Genomic DNA, 15,849 nt, shown 5'->3' on the forward strand with positions numbered 1-15,849 from the left:
CAAAAGGTTAAAGTGGGGTACAGGTAAGTTACCTAGAACAATAAGCTTTGCACAAAATAAGCACCCAATAAGTATAGCTGCTGCTATTATTTCTTTAACCAGCACCACATATAGTTGTCGCTCATTTTCTGAGTCACCTGGCAGGATTCTGAAATTGCCTCTGAATGACCAAAGATAATTTTACTTTGTGTGTTTCATAATTTTTAAAAACATTTATTTGAGGGAGTCGGGCTGTAGCGCAGCGGGTTAAGCGCAGGTGGCGCAAAGCACAAGGACCCGGGTTCGAACCCCAGCTCCCCACCTGCAGGGGAGTCGCTTCACAGGCGGTGAAACAGGTCTGCAGGTGTCTGTCTTTCTCTCCTCCTCTCTGTCTTCCCCTCCTCTCTCCATTTCTCTCTGTCCTATCCAACAATGACAACAACAATAATAACTACAACAATAAAACAACAAGGGCAACAAAAAGGGAATAAATAAATAAAATAAATATTAAAAAAAAAACTGAAAAAAACATTTATTTGATAGGACATGGAGAAACTTATAAAGGGAGAGAGAGGGAGAGACCTACAGCACTGCTTCAACACTAGTGAAGCTTCTTCCCTGTAGGTGGGAGGGGAGGGTGCTTGAACTAGGTCCTTGCACATGGTAACATATGTTCAACTGGTTGTATTACTCCCTAGCCTTTATGTGGTGTGTGTTTATTCTAAACTTAGAAAAGTCAGTTAAAATTAATTTTCACTTCCCCTTTATTCCACCACTGGATAATAGTACATTATTTATGGTAATCATTTTAAAGGAAATAATCATTATCTCTACCCTTGCACATTATTTTTTGAATTGGTAATAATGCTTTTGTATAAGCACTTGTGTGGTGAAAGAGGTCCACTGTTGGGCATATTGTCTGTAGGCATGTGTTTTGAAAATCATTTTTTAGAATCCTCATTTAATATATATATTTTTTTAATTTAAAAAAATTTTATATTTCCTTATTTATTTTCCCTTTTGTTGCCCTTGTTGTCTTTTATTGTTGTTGTAGTTATTTATGTCGTTGTATGATAGGACAAAGAGAAATGGAGAGAGGAGGGGAAGACGGGGAGAGAAAGATAGACACCCACTGCAGACCTGCTTCACCACCTGTGAAGCTACTCCCCTGCAGGTGAGGAGCTGGGGGCTCGAACTGGGATCCTTGAGCCAGTCCTTGCACTTAACCCATTGCACGCTACCGCCTGACTCCCCCTCATTTAATATATTAAATATTTTGCAGAAGTAAATAATTTTGCTTTTAAACTATTTTAAATTGTTTCTTTGATTATAAAACTTATGTGCACACTGAAAGTTGGAAAATGATAAACACAGGGAGTTGGGCAATAGTGCAGCGGGTTAAGTGCATGTAGCACAAAGTGCAAGGACAGGTGTAAGGATCACGGTTCGAGCCCCTGGCTCCCCACTTGCAGGGGAGTCGCTTCACATGCAATGAAGCAGGTCTGCAGGTGTCTATTTTTCTCTCCCTCTCTCTGTCTTCACCTCCTCTCTCCATTTCTCTCTGTCCTATCTAACATCAATGACATCAAAAACAGTAACTACAACAACAATGAAAAACAAGGGCAACAGAAGGGAAAATAAATATAAAAACTTTTTTTAAAAAGAAAATGATACAATGGAAATCTGCAATCTAATTTAGAGATGACTGGACAGTGGCTCATTAATTTTGTTTTTGTTTGTGGTGATGGAGATCAAACCTAGGAATTCCCACATGGAGTCCTTTGTACTAATCTCCTCAGTCCAGAGCATTTCAATTTTTCTAGTCTTTTGTTTATTTCTATATATTTAAATTTGGTTTAAAGTAGGTAATTTTTGATCATGTGACTCCCTTGCACCTTCACACATAACATGATCATTTAAATATCACACTACCAGGGGCCGGTGTTGGTGGTGCACCTGCTTGAGCGCATGTTATAATGCACAATGATCTAGGTTCAAGCCCCTGGTCCCCACCTGCAGGGGGAAAGCTTCACAAGTGGTGAAGCAGGGCTACAGGTGTCTGTCCCTCTCCCTCTCCACTTCCTCTCGATTTCTGGCTGTCTCTATCAAATATATATAACTAAAAAAATACCACTACATGAGGCTTGGCAAAATAGCTCACCTAGATAGTGTGCTTGCTTTATCTTTATGTGACCCAGGTTTGATCCTGGCCCCCACTATATTGAAGAAACTTCTTTGTTGTGTATTCCTCCTCCTGTCTTATCTGAAAAAGTGAGTCTGAAGCAATGAAATGAAACCCTGGTGATGACAAAAATAATAGCCCATTATTTTAATAATCTTGGAGAAGCACCACATTAGATAACTTGTGAGGACTGGCTATAATTTTCTCCTGTTGAATATTTGCTTTATCTATGCTAAAAAAAAGTTGGGTTATTTATACTGTCTGAGCATTTCTGTTTCCTGGTTTTGTTAAGATACTTTAAAACGTAAAGGTCTTGATAACTTACCATTTTGGGGAGAGGTTCCAATGAACACTTGAGCAAGTGAAGAATTTGCCATTTCATTGTGACCTCATGTTTTGCTAATATACACAAATTAAGATAGTATTTTTTTTTTATTAATTTTTTATTTAAGAAAGGATTAGTGAACAAAAGCATAAGGTAGGAAGGGGTACAACTCCACATAATTCCCAACACCCAATCCCCATAACCCACCCCCTCCCCTGATAGCTTTCCCATTCTCTATCCCTCTGGGAGCATGGACCCAGGGTTGTTGAGGGTTGCAGAAAGTAGAAGGTCTGGCTTCTGTAATTGCTTCCCCGCTGAACATGGGCGTTGACTGGTCGGTCCATACCCCCAGTCTGCCTCTCTCTTTCCCTAGTAGGGTGTGACTCTGGGGAAGCTGAGCTCCAGGACACATTGGTGGGGTCTTCAATCCAGGGAAGCCTAGCCAGCATCCTGGTGGCATCTGGAACCTGGTGATTGAAAAGAGAGTTAACATATGAAGCCAAACAATTTGTTGAGCAATCATGGATCCCAAGCTTGGAATAGTGGAGAGGAAGTGTTAGGGAGGTACTCACTGTAAACTCTAGTGTAGTCCTGCTTTCAGGTATATATTTTGCAGTAGTTTATGGATATGTGTGCACATAAGCTCTCTCTCACAGAAACTGGTGTATATCTAGGTTATGGGACTTTGTTAGAAAGTGAACTACCTGAGATGAAATTAGAGTGTACTATTAAAGGAAAGGTCTCACCCGAGTAATGAAGCTGAAGGGTTGTCATTCCACACGTGAAGTCTCTGGATACATTCTGAGGTGAAGCATGTTGAGGTAGCAATCGTTGCTTTGGTTAGGTTGTGATCGGCAGATGCAATGTTATTTGGTTTGGATTGGGAGATGCATACGGGAAAGTGGGCCCTATCCAAGGGTTCCAGGACTGGGGGAAGTAGGGGCTCTATAGTGAAGATGTGAGGTTCCTGTTGTCTTAGGGTTCAAAAAGACAATCAATAGTTAATATTATAAGATAGTATTTTTTATGGGCTTGGCAGCTAATAGGTTGACATTTAAAAACCTGTTAAATTTTAAATCATCTTCTCTTTGCCTGGAGGGATATTCATATCTATACCTATATTCTTGGCTCATTTGAGATTTTACGAGCTGTCTTTTGGCCTTTGCTATCAACATTCTGTTTCTTCTATAAACACCCCCAAGGTTGTTCTTTTCTTAGTCTGTATAGGATGGGAATAGATTTTATACTCTTGAACTTTACTCTTGCTTTTATATTCTTAAGCTTAAAGTTGTCCTGTTCAATCATGGGCAGTTTAATATGTTAGTGATACATTTTATTTTTTGTGTGTGAAAGTGGGACCTTGCTCATGTGCTGTTTCACCACTCCCCATCATCTGAGAAACACCACAGTATTGGATTATCCTCAGGTGCTGTGCTGTGTAGCTCTCATGTGGTGAGCTGTCTCTTCTGTCCCTGCCTTTCCTTTTATTTTTACTATGTATGACTTTCTAAGGCCTAAACAGCCACCCCAATTCTCTATATTCAGTTTACATCTTCAGTGATTCTAGTAATGATAGAAGTATGTTTTTTTGTTTTTATTTATTTATTTTTAACCAGAGCACTGCTCAGCTCTAGCTTATGGTGGTGCGGGGGATTGAACCTGGGACTTTGGAGCCTCAGGCATGAGAGTCTCTTTGCATAACCATTATGCTATGAAGTATGTTTTTTATTCAGATTCCTGAGAAGATAAATGGGCTAGGTGGTGGTCCACCCAACTGAACACACATTACTATGCACAAAGACCTAGGTTCAAACTCCTGGTCTCCACCTGCACAGGAGATGGAGATGCTTTATAAGTGGTGAGGCAGTTCTGCCAGGTGTCTCTCCTCTATCACCCCCTTCCCTCTGGGATTCTGTCTCCAATAAATATTTAGAAAAAAAAATTGATAAGTGACCAAGTTAAATCACTGGGTTAAGCTGAACACACCTGGGGGGCAGTCTGTAACTGCTGCACTAGAGTAGAAGTATGTGATAGGATGAACTGTCTGACCTACCCACTAGTACTATAGTCGCATGTAATTAAGAAGAAAGACACAGAACTTATGTCTTGGGATCCTTGTTATCCTTCCCTCCACCTACCCAGTGCATTCTTCCAAGCAGCATTATTTGGTGCTTTCCTGCTTATGATCCTTGGGCTACTTAGCTCTTTATCAAAATAATCTAATTTTTCTAAAAAATGTACCCCCTAAATTTGTTTAACTTACGTCAAGCACATTCTAAAATCTGGTCCCATTGTGGTCCCAGATTCAAATTAAGTAGGTTTGAACTCTTATCCTACAAGTATCTATTGATATTTATGTGACTTTACTCTTGTCTAGTTCCTCCTGTACAGTGGAGGTTGCTAGCAGGTAGAATTGCATTTATTCCACGCATGGCCCTGCATTCTGTCCCCAGCACCAGTGACAAAAGCCATGGATGATCCCACCTGCAAGGGATTTGCTTCACAATTGAAGGTCTGCAGGTATCTTTCTCTCCGTCTTTCCCATCTCTTTCTTCTCCTATCCAACGACATAAATAACAATAACTACAACAATAAAACAAGGGCAACAACAGGGAGTATTTAAAAAATAAATGGAGCAATGCTTTGGTGTCCTTCCCTAATCTTGGTAGCAATTGGGGTTGGGAAGTGGCTCAATGACTGGGCAGAGCATATGTATGAGATCCTGGGTCTGGACCAAAGCACATTAAAAAATGTGGCCTGGGGAGACAACATAATGGTTATACAAACAATTTTCATGCCTAAAGCTCTGAGATTTCTGGTTTAATTCCCAGTATCACCAGAGCTGAGCAGTGCACTGGTGTGTCTCATTAAAATAAATATTTAAAAATAGTTTTTAAGAATTATCTTTGATGATGTCATTATTATAAATGGAATTCCCATAGGCTTGCATAGGGAATATAAACTTGACTATCAATGAGAGAAGGAAAAAGAACTTGATCATCACTGACACACGGGATATTGGGGATCAAACTCAGGTGTGTGAGTCCACTGGGAATGTTTTATTAACTGCAATGGCCATTGCAGATCTCTTAGCATAGCATTAGATTATCATCAAAAAGGCTATGAACATACTTTGTAGTTTTGATTTTAAGTTGCTGAATAGCAGTTTCGTGAGGATGAGGCTTTCTTTTTGCTTTTTAGATAGATGCAAAATGAAAACCAGTTATGAAGCTTTCTTTGTGGGGGTGGGGGTGGGGCTTGAAATAGGATTGTGCATGTAGTCAAAGCACAGGATCCAAGTGAGGAATTTTTGCCAAAATAGTGAAAAGATTTTCATTAAAGTAAAATTTGGGTTGCCTAGGTGATGCCATGATTAGAAACATGAGGTCCTGGGAGTTGGGCAGTAGTGCAGTAGGTTAAGCGCACATGGCGCAAAGCGCAAGGACCAGTGTAAGGATCCCAGTTTTAGCCCCAGGCTCCCCACGTGCAGGGGTGTCGCTTCACAAATGGTGAAGCAGGTCTGCAGGTGTCTTGTCTTTGTCTCCCCGTTTTCCCCTACTCTCCATTTCTCTCTGTCCTATTCAACAATGACTACATCAACAACAACAGTAACTACAAAATAAAACAAGGACGACAAAAGGGAATAAATATTAAGAAAAATATGAGGTCTTGAATTTAAACCTTTGCAGTGAATGTCTGATTCTCTAGTTCTCTAGTTTTTTATTTTAAAAGCAAACCTGGTGGGGAGGAGAGGGGTGTTGGTGCACTGGGTTAAGCACACCACACATAGTACGAAGTACAAGGGCCCACAAAAGAATCCTGGTTCGAGCCCCAGCTCCCTACTTGCAGGAAGGTCGCTTCACAAACAGTGAAGCGGGTCTGAAGGTGTCTTTCTCCTCTCTTGAAATTTTTTTTTTTTATTTTCCCTTTTGTTGCCTTTTTTTTCATTGTTGTAGTTATTGTTGTTATTGATGTCGTCCTTGTTAGGACAGAGAGAAATGGAAAGAGGAGGGGGAAGACAGAAGGGGAAAGATAGACACCTGTAGACCTGCTTCACCGCCTGTGAAGCAACTCCCCTGCAGGTGGGAAGCCAGGGGCTCAAACTGGGATTCTTACTCCGGTCCTTGCGCTTTGCAAAGCCACGTGCGCTTAACCCGCTGTGCTGCTGCCTGACTCCCTTGAAATTTCGTATTCCCCTCCCTTTTAAAATTGAAAGCAAACCTTGGATGTTTACATTTAACAGTACTTACAAGATAAATTTGGGGAAGAAAACAAACAACATTCTTTGCAGGTCAGGTTCCTTTGTCTGATTTCAGCTCATTCATAAAAACATGTCTGCAGTTAATCCTACAGACATGCTAAAAAAAAAGTCTAAAGACTTTTTACATGAGAGAAAACAGCATTGTTCCTATACATGTCACATCTGGATTTGAGTCAGGAACCTCAGGTGTGCTAGTTCTGCATTCTGTCAGCTGAACTACCTGCTCAGCAGTAGGTCTGAGTTCATTTTTTTTTTTTTTTTTGCCTCCAGGGTTATTACTGGGGCTCAGTGACTGCACCATGAATCCACTGCTCCTGGAAGCTATTTTTTCCCCTCCTTTTGTTGCCCTAGTTGTTGTAGCCTTGTGGCTATTATTGTTATTGTTGATGTTGTTTGTTGTTGGATAGGACAGAGAGAAATGGAGAGAGGAGGGGAAGACGGGGAGAGAAAGACACCTTCAGACCTGCTTCACCACTTGTGAAGGGACTAACCTGCAGGTGAGGAGCCGGGGGCTCAAACCGGGATCCTTACTCCGGTCCTTGTGCTTTGCCCACTGCACTACCGCTTGATCCCCGAGTTCATTTTTAAATATTTTTTTGAAAAGATTTATTTAACTCATATATAAAAACACAAGATTTGCAAAGGCTAGAGCTGCATTCTGGCATATGTGGTGCTGGGAATGGAACTCAAGACCTCAAGCTTGCAAATCCAGTTCTACCACTGTCACCTCCTAGGCCAGCCCTTACACACCTTTACATGCATGTCTTACCACACCCACCACCAAAATTCCTAGTGCTATCATTCTGACTTTGAAAAGGCTTAAATATACACCAGTTACCTAGCACAGGGTGGTACACATTAGTTACTATCCAGCAGAGAGAAATTTGGAACCACCCCCTCTCCCTGAGCAACCCCCACTTCCAAATTTTATGTAGCCACTGCCACACAGTGATAGCACTGGAGTGGGACCCATTCTCATTCTCTCTCATAATCAGTATTATAATTATTATAATCAGAGGATAAACATTGGCTAATGTCATGGGAAGAAATGGAAAGAAGGAAATCTGTTGCACACAGTATTTTTTTTTTAACCCTGATCATTAAAACACATTTAGCATGTTAATACTACCAGAGGACCTGTTTAAAGTAAAAATAGTGTGCCTGAAATACAGAACTTAATTACCAAGGCACTTAAAATTTCAGTCTTAATAGTGAAGAAAAGCCAGTGTATAAATAGCATGTACCATTTAAAATTTGCTAAATTCTTTTTTTTAATCAATTTATTTTGTTGCCCTTGTTTTTGTTGTTGCAGTTATTATTGATGTCATTGTTGTTGGATAGGACAGAGAGAAATGGAGAGAGGAGGGGAAGACAGAGAGGGGGAGAGAAAGACAAACACCTGCAGAGCCGCTTCACCGCCTGTGAAGTGACTCCCCTGCAGGTGGGGAGCCGGGGGCTCGAACCGGGATCCTTCCGCTGGTCCTTGTGCTTAGCGCCACCTGCGCTTAACCCACTGCGCTACCGCCCGACTCCTAAAATTTGCTAAATTCTAAGGTCTTACCTGGGTCTACTGAATTGGAACTTAAATATAAATCAGCATTTCCAATTTAAATAATGTAGCTGAGTGTGATAAAAGGGATCTTTGGGTTACAATGAGCAATGGTGATAAGAGAAACTGGAGCCGATGGGTATGTCAAAGTGGTGCAACTGTGGTGGAAAACTATACAGGAAGAAAACTAACCAAGATACGGGTTGATTTATGTGTATATTCCCCAAAGAACTTGAAAGTAGGAACTCAAGATATTCATACACGTGTTCACAATAGTGAAGAGGTGGAAACAAGTGTTCAACAGATGAGTAAGTAAAATGCAGCCTATACAATCATCGAGAACTGCAATTCTGATAACTCACTACAACATGGGGCTGGGGAGAACACACACCATCTATGCCTGAGCTACCAATGTTCCTGTTCAGATCCTGTTCAGTCCCTGGTCAGTGCTCTGGTTAAAAACAAAAAACATATACATGAAGTATACATCAGAACAAAAGGACATGCTGTATACATCCACTTACATAAGGTACTCAGAAAAAGCTTATTGCTAGGAATAGTAATGTGTTCATTTTTTTGGTTGATGTCAAGACTTCTCTACTATGAGCCAACTTTTTTTTTTTTTTTCCAGAGGACACTATCACAACACCAGAGCTTTCTCCAGTTCCCCAGTGCAGTGGGGGCTGGATCTAAACAGAGTCATATCATGACAAAGCAGGGTCTCTATCCAGGTGAGCTATCTTAACTGATTGACTTCTATATATACACTGTTCTTGCCACCAGGGTTATCTAGGCCTGGGCACCTGCATGATAAATCCACTGTTGTTGGGCTTGTTTATTTGATAGAGCAGAGATGGGAGGGAAACAAGACACCTGCGGAACTGTTCCAGTGCTCATGAAGCTTCCCCCGTCAGCAGGCACAGCGGCTTGGACCCGAGTCCTTGCATATGGTAACATGTGCTCTACTGGCTGCACCACCGCTAGCCTGCCACTTCATGTTTCAGTGAGTGTACTCCATATACAATGATGGCAATGCCATCAGGGTTTTTTCTTTTGTTTGGTTTTGCAAAGTGAAGGCCTTGGCATATGCTTAATTCATTGATCCCGAGCCAACTTTCCCATTCTTTTCTTTCAGAAAAAGACATCACAGCCACTGCTCCACCATCAATGGAATTCCATTGATGCTGCCAGTGGTGCTCCCATGTAGGTCCAGGGCCTTGTGCATGGTAAGGCACAAGTACATTCTATGCCGCTTGCACAATACTGAAATTACTCTCCAGATGGTCTGGACCTGGTCTCCCAAATGCATTCAGATTTTTAAAAATTAAAAAAAGTACAGGGGACAGAACTTGGACTCTACTAAGCCACTTCCTGGCTGTACGAAACAAGTATGAGGACAGTATTTTGGATAACTTGTAGATCCCACTCACAATCAAGACATCAAGTGCATTATAAAACTGTATCTGTTCATGTAATAAAAGATCCAGCAGTCCATTACTGACTGAATTAGTTCAGTGCTGTTTTATGTTGAATTCTAAGTTAACTCTCATAGTAACGCTGGTACAGATGAGGAAAACTTCAGATAACAAATTTCACGTGATTAGCTCTAGTGAGTAGAAGAGCTTGATTACACAGTTATTCAATCCTTGGGATTGAATAACTCAAAAGGGAGGCTTTGAGAGTCTGGGCTGTAAATAAGCAAACAAGGTCTGAAGAGGAGATGGCAGGAGTCAGGATACCAAGCACAGAGACCATCTCAAGATGGAAGGCTGCCTCCCTCTGGGGACTGGACTCTCCTCAAGATGGCAAATCTACAGGTCAACCTGTTAAGGCTATGGGTTAACAGAACCATAACAATGGTTCCTGACCTTTACCATGAGTCAGAGTCACCTGGAAGGCTTACTGAAATCTATTTATGGTTCCCTTTCCCAGAGTTTGATTCCAAAGGTCTCTTGATGGGGCTTGGAGAATTTAACTTTCTAAATTCTCAGATGCTTCTGTCCTTGGGACCATGCCAAGAATTACACTGTCCTTTACCTTTTCAGAAACACTGATGACCCCATTAAAGATAAGACGGGGGAGTCGGGCAGTAGCGCAGTGGTTTAAGCGCATGTGGTGCGAAGCGCAAGGACCGGCATAAGGATCCTGGTTCGAGCCCCTGGCTCCCCACCTGCAGGGGAGTCGCTTCACAGGTGGTGAAGCAGGTCTGCAGGTGTCTATCTTTCTCTCCCCCTGTCTTCTGCTTCTCTCTCCATTTCTCTCTGTCCTATCGAACAACGACGACATCAATAACAATAACTACAATAACAACAAAAAACAAGGGCAACAAAAGGGAAAATAAATATAAAAAAAAGATAAGACGGCTTCAATTTTATTAATTTATTAAATTAACAATTCTGCAATAAACACTAGCCACCAGCTGAGTTTTCTATCTGTTGTGATTAATGTTCACAAATTAGGCATTTTGCGTACCCTTATGGGGGTATAATCAAGATCAACCATGTCAGTACCTTTTGGCACTTCTTAACTCAGAATTCTAAAAAGTGGAGATTTCAGCCTACAATTTGCTATTTAAGAGACCAGGTCTGGTCTTGACAGTAAAGCCACCATCAAAAGCTGCATTAAGAACTTCATCTAGGCAGCTTGCTGTGACAAAACTTAAATCCTGTCGTATATTCCCTGGGATTTCTTCAAGGTCTTTCTCATTCCTCTGAGGAATAATGATTCGCTTCAGGCCTGCCCTATGTGCTGCCAGCACTTTGTCTTTAATTCCGCCCACCTAAAGGAGAGAAGAACATTATTAAGATTTCTGAGCATCTTCAGCTTGTGAAGAAACCACCATCTTTCTTTCAATGAACTTCCATATTGTTAGAATATGAGCTAGAAAAGGTCACTGAAAGAGTTAACAGATAGCAGCCTACATTTTACATTGTTAGTGTTACATTAAACCTTTTGATGGGGGGGAAGTTCTAAATTTTTGATGAGAATGAGTATCTCTTCTATTTTTAAAAATCCTTTATCTTTTACTATCAAGGCAACATATTTACATTCTAAATCTTGCCTATAGATTGATTCTGGAAAAGAACTGTCATTTATCCAGATTTACCATTCCTATAGAGCTCAGCTGTGTGCAAGATAATTTTTTCTGGATAGGTTTTTTTTTTTTTTTTGCTTCCAAGGTTATTGCTGGGGCTCGGTGCCTGCACTATGAATCCATGAACCCACTGCTCCTGTGGCCATTTTTTCAAAAAAATATATATTGTTTGATAGGACAGAGAGAAATTGAGAGGAGGGGAAGATAGGGAAAAAGACACCTACTGACCTGTTTCACTGTTTGTTTGGAGAGGTTTAAAATAATGATCTCTATGTCACTTGAAAATAAACTCCAAAATTATCTAGGCTTTTGTGGTGGTTTTAAACTATGTTTTGTGAGAAGACAAAAGGTAGAGCGTGAGCCCTCCATGTGCAAGGCCTTGGGTTTGAATTCCAACATCACATGAAAACACCATGAATGGTGCTTATAATGCTGTGGTGTCTCTCTCTGCCTCTCAACAGAAACACACACACACACACACACACACACACACACACACACACACACACACACACACACACGCACGCGTGCGCGGCCTGGGAGGCTGTTCAGCAGTATCACATATGCATGTGGTCCATTCCACGTTCATTCTCTTTTTCATAAGAAAAGAAAAATTGCCCTCAGTGGTCCCTTCAAAAAGGTAAGGAGTTGGGGGCTCTTATCAACCACGGTCACTTTTTGCTAGCTGTGAGTGAACTGGGTTAGAAGCAGATACTCCAGTCCCAATGAACTTTCAGATGAGATACCCTAAGTCAGAAGAGTCCTAGAAAACCTGGGTGTATTCCCCTCCCACAAGAAGTGTTAGATTAGCATTACTATCTTGGTGTGGTATATTAGGCAGCGACAGATAACAAAGAGCTCTCAGCCATACCACTCAGGACATGTAATCATTATTGGAGACAGCCTCCTTGCAGCCCTCCAACTGTCGCAATCCAGACTGGCCACTCTAGGCCATCCTGCACAGCTGTCATCGTAGCCCACTGCCCTTAGCTTTCCAGGTTTTTAACTTACACTGCTGAAGTACAATTTCAAAGTATCCTCTTCAGGAAGAGTAGAAGATAAGCATATATGAAAATGCCTATTTTGCTTTCATGCTTGACTGACAGTAAGGTTGTGTATGCAAGACTAAATTGAAAATCATTTTGCCTCATAGTTTTGAGTATATCATGCACTTTTAGGATCACTGATGAGAAAGCTTTTCCTGGGTGATCTGAAAAGTCATGAGATGAAATCTTCTAGGTGATTTCTTTTTAAAAAGATTAATTCACTAATGGGAGAGGTGAGTGATGGAGGGAACCAGAGCATCACTACAGCACATGTGACACTGGGGACTGGGAACTTGGAAGCTTATGCTTGAGAGTCCAATGTGTTGTGGTGTGAGCCTTTTCAGTCTAAGAACCCTAGATTTGTGGTAATACTCCATGATTTATTTCATTGACAGTTTGCTCTTTCCGATTCTCTCTGCCACAACTGGAATCTGTCTTTCTAAATAGTTTGTCTTTCTAAATAGTCTGACCAACTCCAAGCCCATGCTTTTAAGTCCAAGAGGGTCACACACTCCCCAAACCCATATTTACTTTTTATAAGAGACCAAAGAACAATTCAGCCCTGGCGTGTGCAGTGTTGGGGATCAAACCTAGGACTCGTGCAAGTCCTGTGTTCTACTGCTAAGATATTCCCAGGCAAAGAGGTCTGTGTTTGAATTTTTTTTTCCTCTGCCCTTACAAAGTTTTTCTCTTAAATGCTGCTCCTTTCACTCATGCTTATATAAAGCTGAAGACTTTCCTACATCTAGCTGTGGCTTATGTTCCTCTGTCAGGAGTAAGGAAATCCTTGTGAAGTGCTACTGACTCTAAGAGCAGCAGACCAACTCAATTGGAAGAACCATTTGTTCTGTAGAGATTTCATTGAGTCCCTGGCCTTTGTTTACCATCTCTTTTCTGCTCCTCTCACTTTCTGGTCCTAAGTTAATGCTTTCCCCAGATTCTTTCTGAAAGCTGACTTCTTTCTGCAGTTCTGGTTTCATCAACCAAGATACTTCTTTCTTCCTTCCAGAAGCTGATTGAACAACACCCTCCTCATTTCTGAGTGTTAGAATCTATTCCTTGTCTAGTCAGCTACCATCTTGAATTAGGAAACTGAAGAAAGAGTTTATCACAGAACTTGTTCATTTCCTTTCAGTAGCACTGTTAGTATTAACAGACCTCTACTGCCACTTGGAACGCAACAGCTTCTGAGTAAAATGAAGACAAAAGAACAGTCATTTTTTTGAGGAAAGTTCTACAAGTCCTATGTAGGATTTAGAATATGACTATTTATTTGGGTAGAGATAGACATTGAGAGGAGAGTGGGAAGACGGAGAGAAACACCTGCAGCACTGTTGCAACACTTAATGAAGCTTTCCCTTGCAGGTGGGGGCCAGGGGCTTGAACCTGGGTCCACTCAAGCAGGTGCACCCCCCACACACATAATATGAGTTTCTGATTGAGAGCACTTCTAGTAATCTTAGTTGGTGATTTTGTGATCTACTTTTACCATTGAGGTACGAAGAAAAAAAAAATTTCCCACCTGTCAAAATTTTGGGGCAGACTAACTAATGACTTAGAAGCCTACACGATCCTATACAGTCATATGCATTTATCAGTGTTTTTATAAGTAGCTCAGGAAATGGACTGAAGCTACAAAGCCCCATATGCATGAAAGTTTTCAAAAAATCTTAACAAGTAGACATGACTAATCTTCACTACAGTTTCCATTTTATACTAGTTATTTTTTAAAATTTATTTTATTTGACAGGAAAGAGAAAAACTAAGAAGAAAGGGAGAAGGGGGGAGGAAGAAAGAGAACTAATTCATGGCTTGTGAATCTTTCCCTCTGCAGGTGGGCACCAGGTGCTTGAACTTCAAGTCATTGTACATGGTAACATGCACTTTAACCAGGTGTGCAACCACCCAGCCCAAATATAATAGTTACTTTTCTACAGATCTAGTTAATAGCAATCTAAGTTGGTATTAACTATTATAGCAATCTAAGATACCACCCAACTCCTCTGAGGAGAACAAAGCGTTCTTACAAAAACTTTGGAAAGTGAGAACTGGCCTATGTTTTTAAAATAGTTACTATCGGGATTTGGGCAGTAGCACAGTGGGTTAAGCGCATGTGGCGCGAAGCTCAAGGACCGGTATAAGGATCCCGGTTCTAGCCCCCGGCTCCCCACCTGCAGGGGAGTCGCTTCACAGGTGGTGAAGCAGGTCTGCAGGTGTCCATCTTTCTCTCCCCCTCTCTGTCTTCCCCATCTCTCTCCATTTCTGTGTCCTATCTAACAACAACACAAATAATAACTACAACAACAATAAAAAGCAAGGGCAACAAAAGGGAAAATAAATATAAAAAAATTTTAAAAAAAAAGGGCAACAAAAAGAAAAAAAATAGCTACTATCAGGAGTCGGGCAGTAGCACAGTAGGTTAAGTGTACGTGGCGCGAAGCACAAGGACCAGTGTAAGGATCATGGCCATGGCTTGAGCCCCCGGCTCCCCATCACAAGTGGTGAAGCAGGTCTGCAGGTGTCTGTCTTTCTCTCCCCTTCTTTGTCTTCCCATCCTCTCTCCATTTCTCTCTGTCCTATCCAACCACAATGATAGCAATAACAACAACAATAATAATAACAACAATGATAAACAACAAGGGCAACAAAAGGGGAAAAAACAGCCTCCAGGAACAATGGATTCATAGTGCAGGCATCAAGCCCCAGTAGTAACCCTAGAGGAGGAAAAAAAAAAATAGCCACTATCCATTTCAAATATAAGCCATATATTTATATATTTGGTAATATGTTAGCCAGAACAAATCTTTGAACAGCTGATATATTTTTAATGACCACAATGTGTTTTTTTTTTCTTAGCAAGTCTTCTTTCTCAAAAGGGAAAACCAAAAAATGATTAGTTTTATTTAATAAAAATATAAACATATGATTTAGTGATAGTAAAAAAATTGAGGACTAGGGAGACAGCATAATGGTTATGCAAAAGACTCTCATGCCTGAGGCATTAAAGGTCCCAGGTTCAATCCCCACCACCACCATAAACCAGAGCTGAGCAGTGGTCTATCTTTCTCTTTTATTAAAATAAATAAAAAAACCTCTTTTTGTTTAAAAAAAAGAATATATGTTATTTCTAAGGAGAAGACAAGTCAATACTTCAATTAAAAATATAATTAGCTAAAATTTTAAAGTCATAGAAGTAGAATTTTTATACTTACTGGAAGGACAAGACCCCTCAGTGTAATTTCTCCAGTCATGGCTACATCTGAACGTACCAGTCTCCCACTAAAAAGTGAGGCAAGACAGGTTACTATGGTAACCCCAGCAGATGGTCCATCTTTTGTGACAGCTCCAGCTGGGAAGTGCAGATGGATGTCTGTGTTTTCAAGAAGATCAAAACTTCCAGAAGCTTTAAAAAG

General features: G+C 40.9%; 2 protein-coding genes across 4 annotated transcripts in view; one reads left to right on the top strand and one right to left on the bottom strand.

Annotated features, from left to right (window-relative positions):
- The window catches only part of SIAH1 (siah E3 ubiquitin protein ligase 1), a 63,188-nt gene that overhangs the window by 44,103 nt on the left and 3,236 nt on the right, over positions 1 to 15,849 (top strand). For both annotated transcript variants that reach the window (XM_060185606.1, XM_060185605.1), the window contains exon 4: positions 8,930 to 9,027. In XM_060185606.1, the coding sequence (XP_060041589.1) occupies positions 8,930 to 9,006 (77 nt within the window). In that variant the 3' untranslated portion in view covers positions 9,007 to 9,027. The remainder of the gene's footprint in view (positions 1 to 8,929; positions 9,028 to 15,849) is intronic.
- Positions 10,661 to 15,849, bottom strand: part of LONP2 (lon peptidase 2, peroxisomal) — a 113,162-nt gene continuing 107,973 nt past the window's right edge. For both annotated transcript variants that reach the window (XM_007533678.3, XM_007533677.3), the window contains 2 exons: positions 15,649 to 15,839; positions 10,661 to 11,075 (listed from right to left, as the gene is read on the bottom strand). In XM_007533678.3, coding sequence (XP_007533740.1) covers positions 10,854 to 11,075; positions 15,649 to 15,839 — 413 coding nt within the window. In that variant the 3' untranslated portion in view covers positions 10,661 to 10,853. The remainder of the gene's footprint in view (positions 11,076 to 15,648; positions 15,840 to 15,849) is intronic.

The sequence above is a fragment of the Erinaceus europaeus genome, chromosome 2 (genome assembly GCF_950295315.1).
Source record: "Erinaceus europaeus chromosome 2, mEriEur2.1, whole genome shotgun sequence".
NCBI classification, from domain to species: domain Eukaryota; kingdom Metazoa; phylum Chordata; class Mammalia; order Eulipotyphla; family Erinaceidae; genus Erinaceus; species Erinaceus europaeus.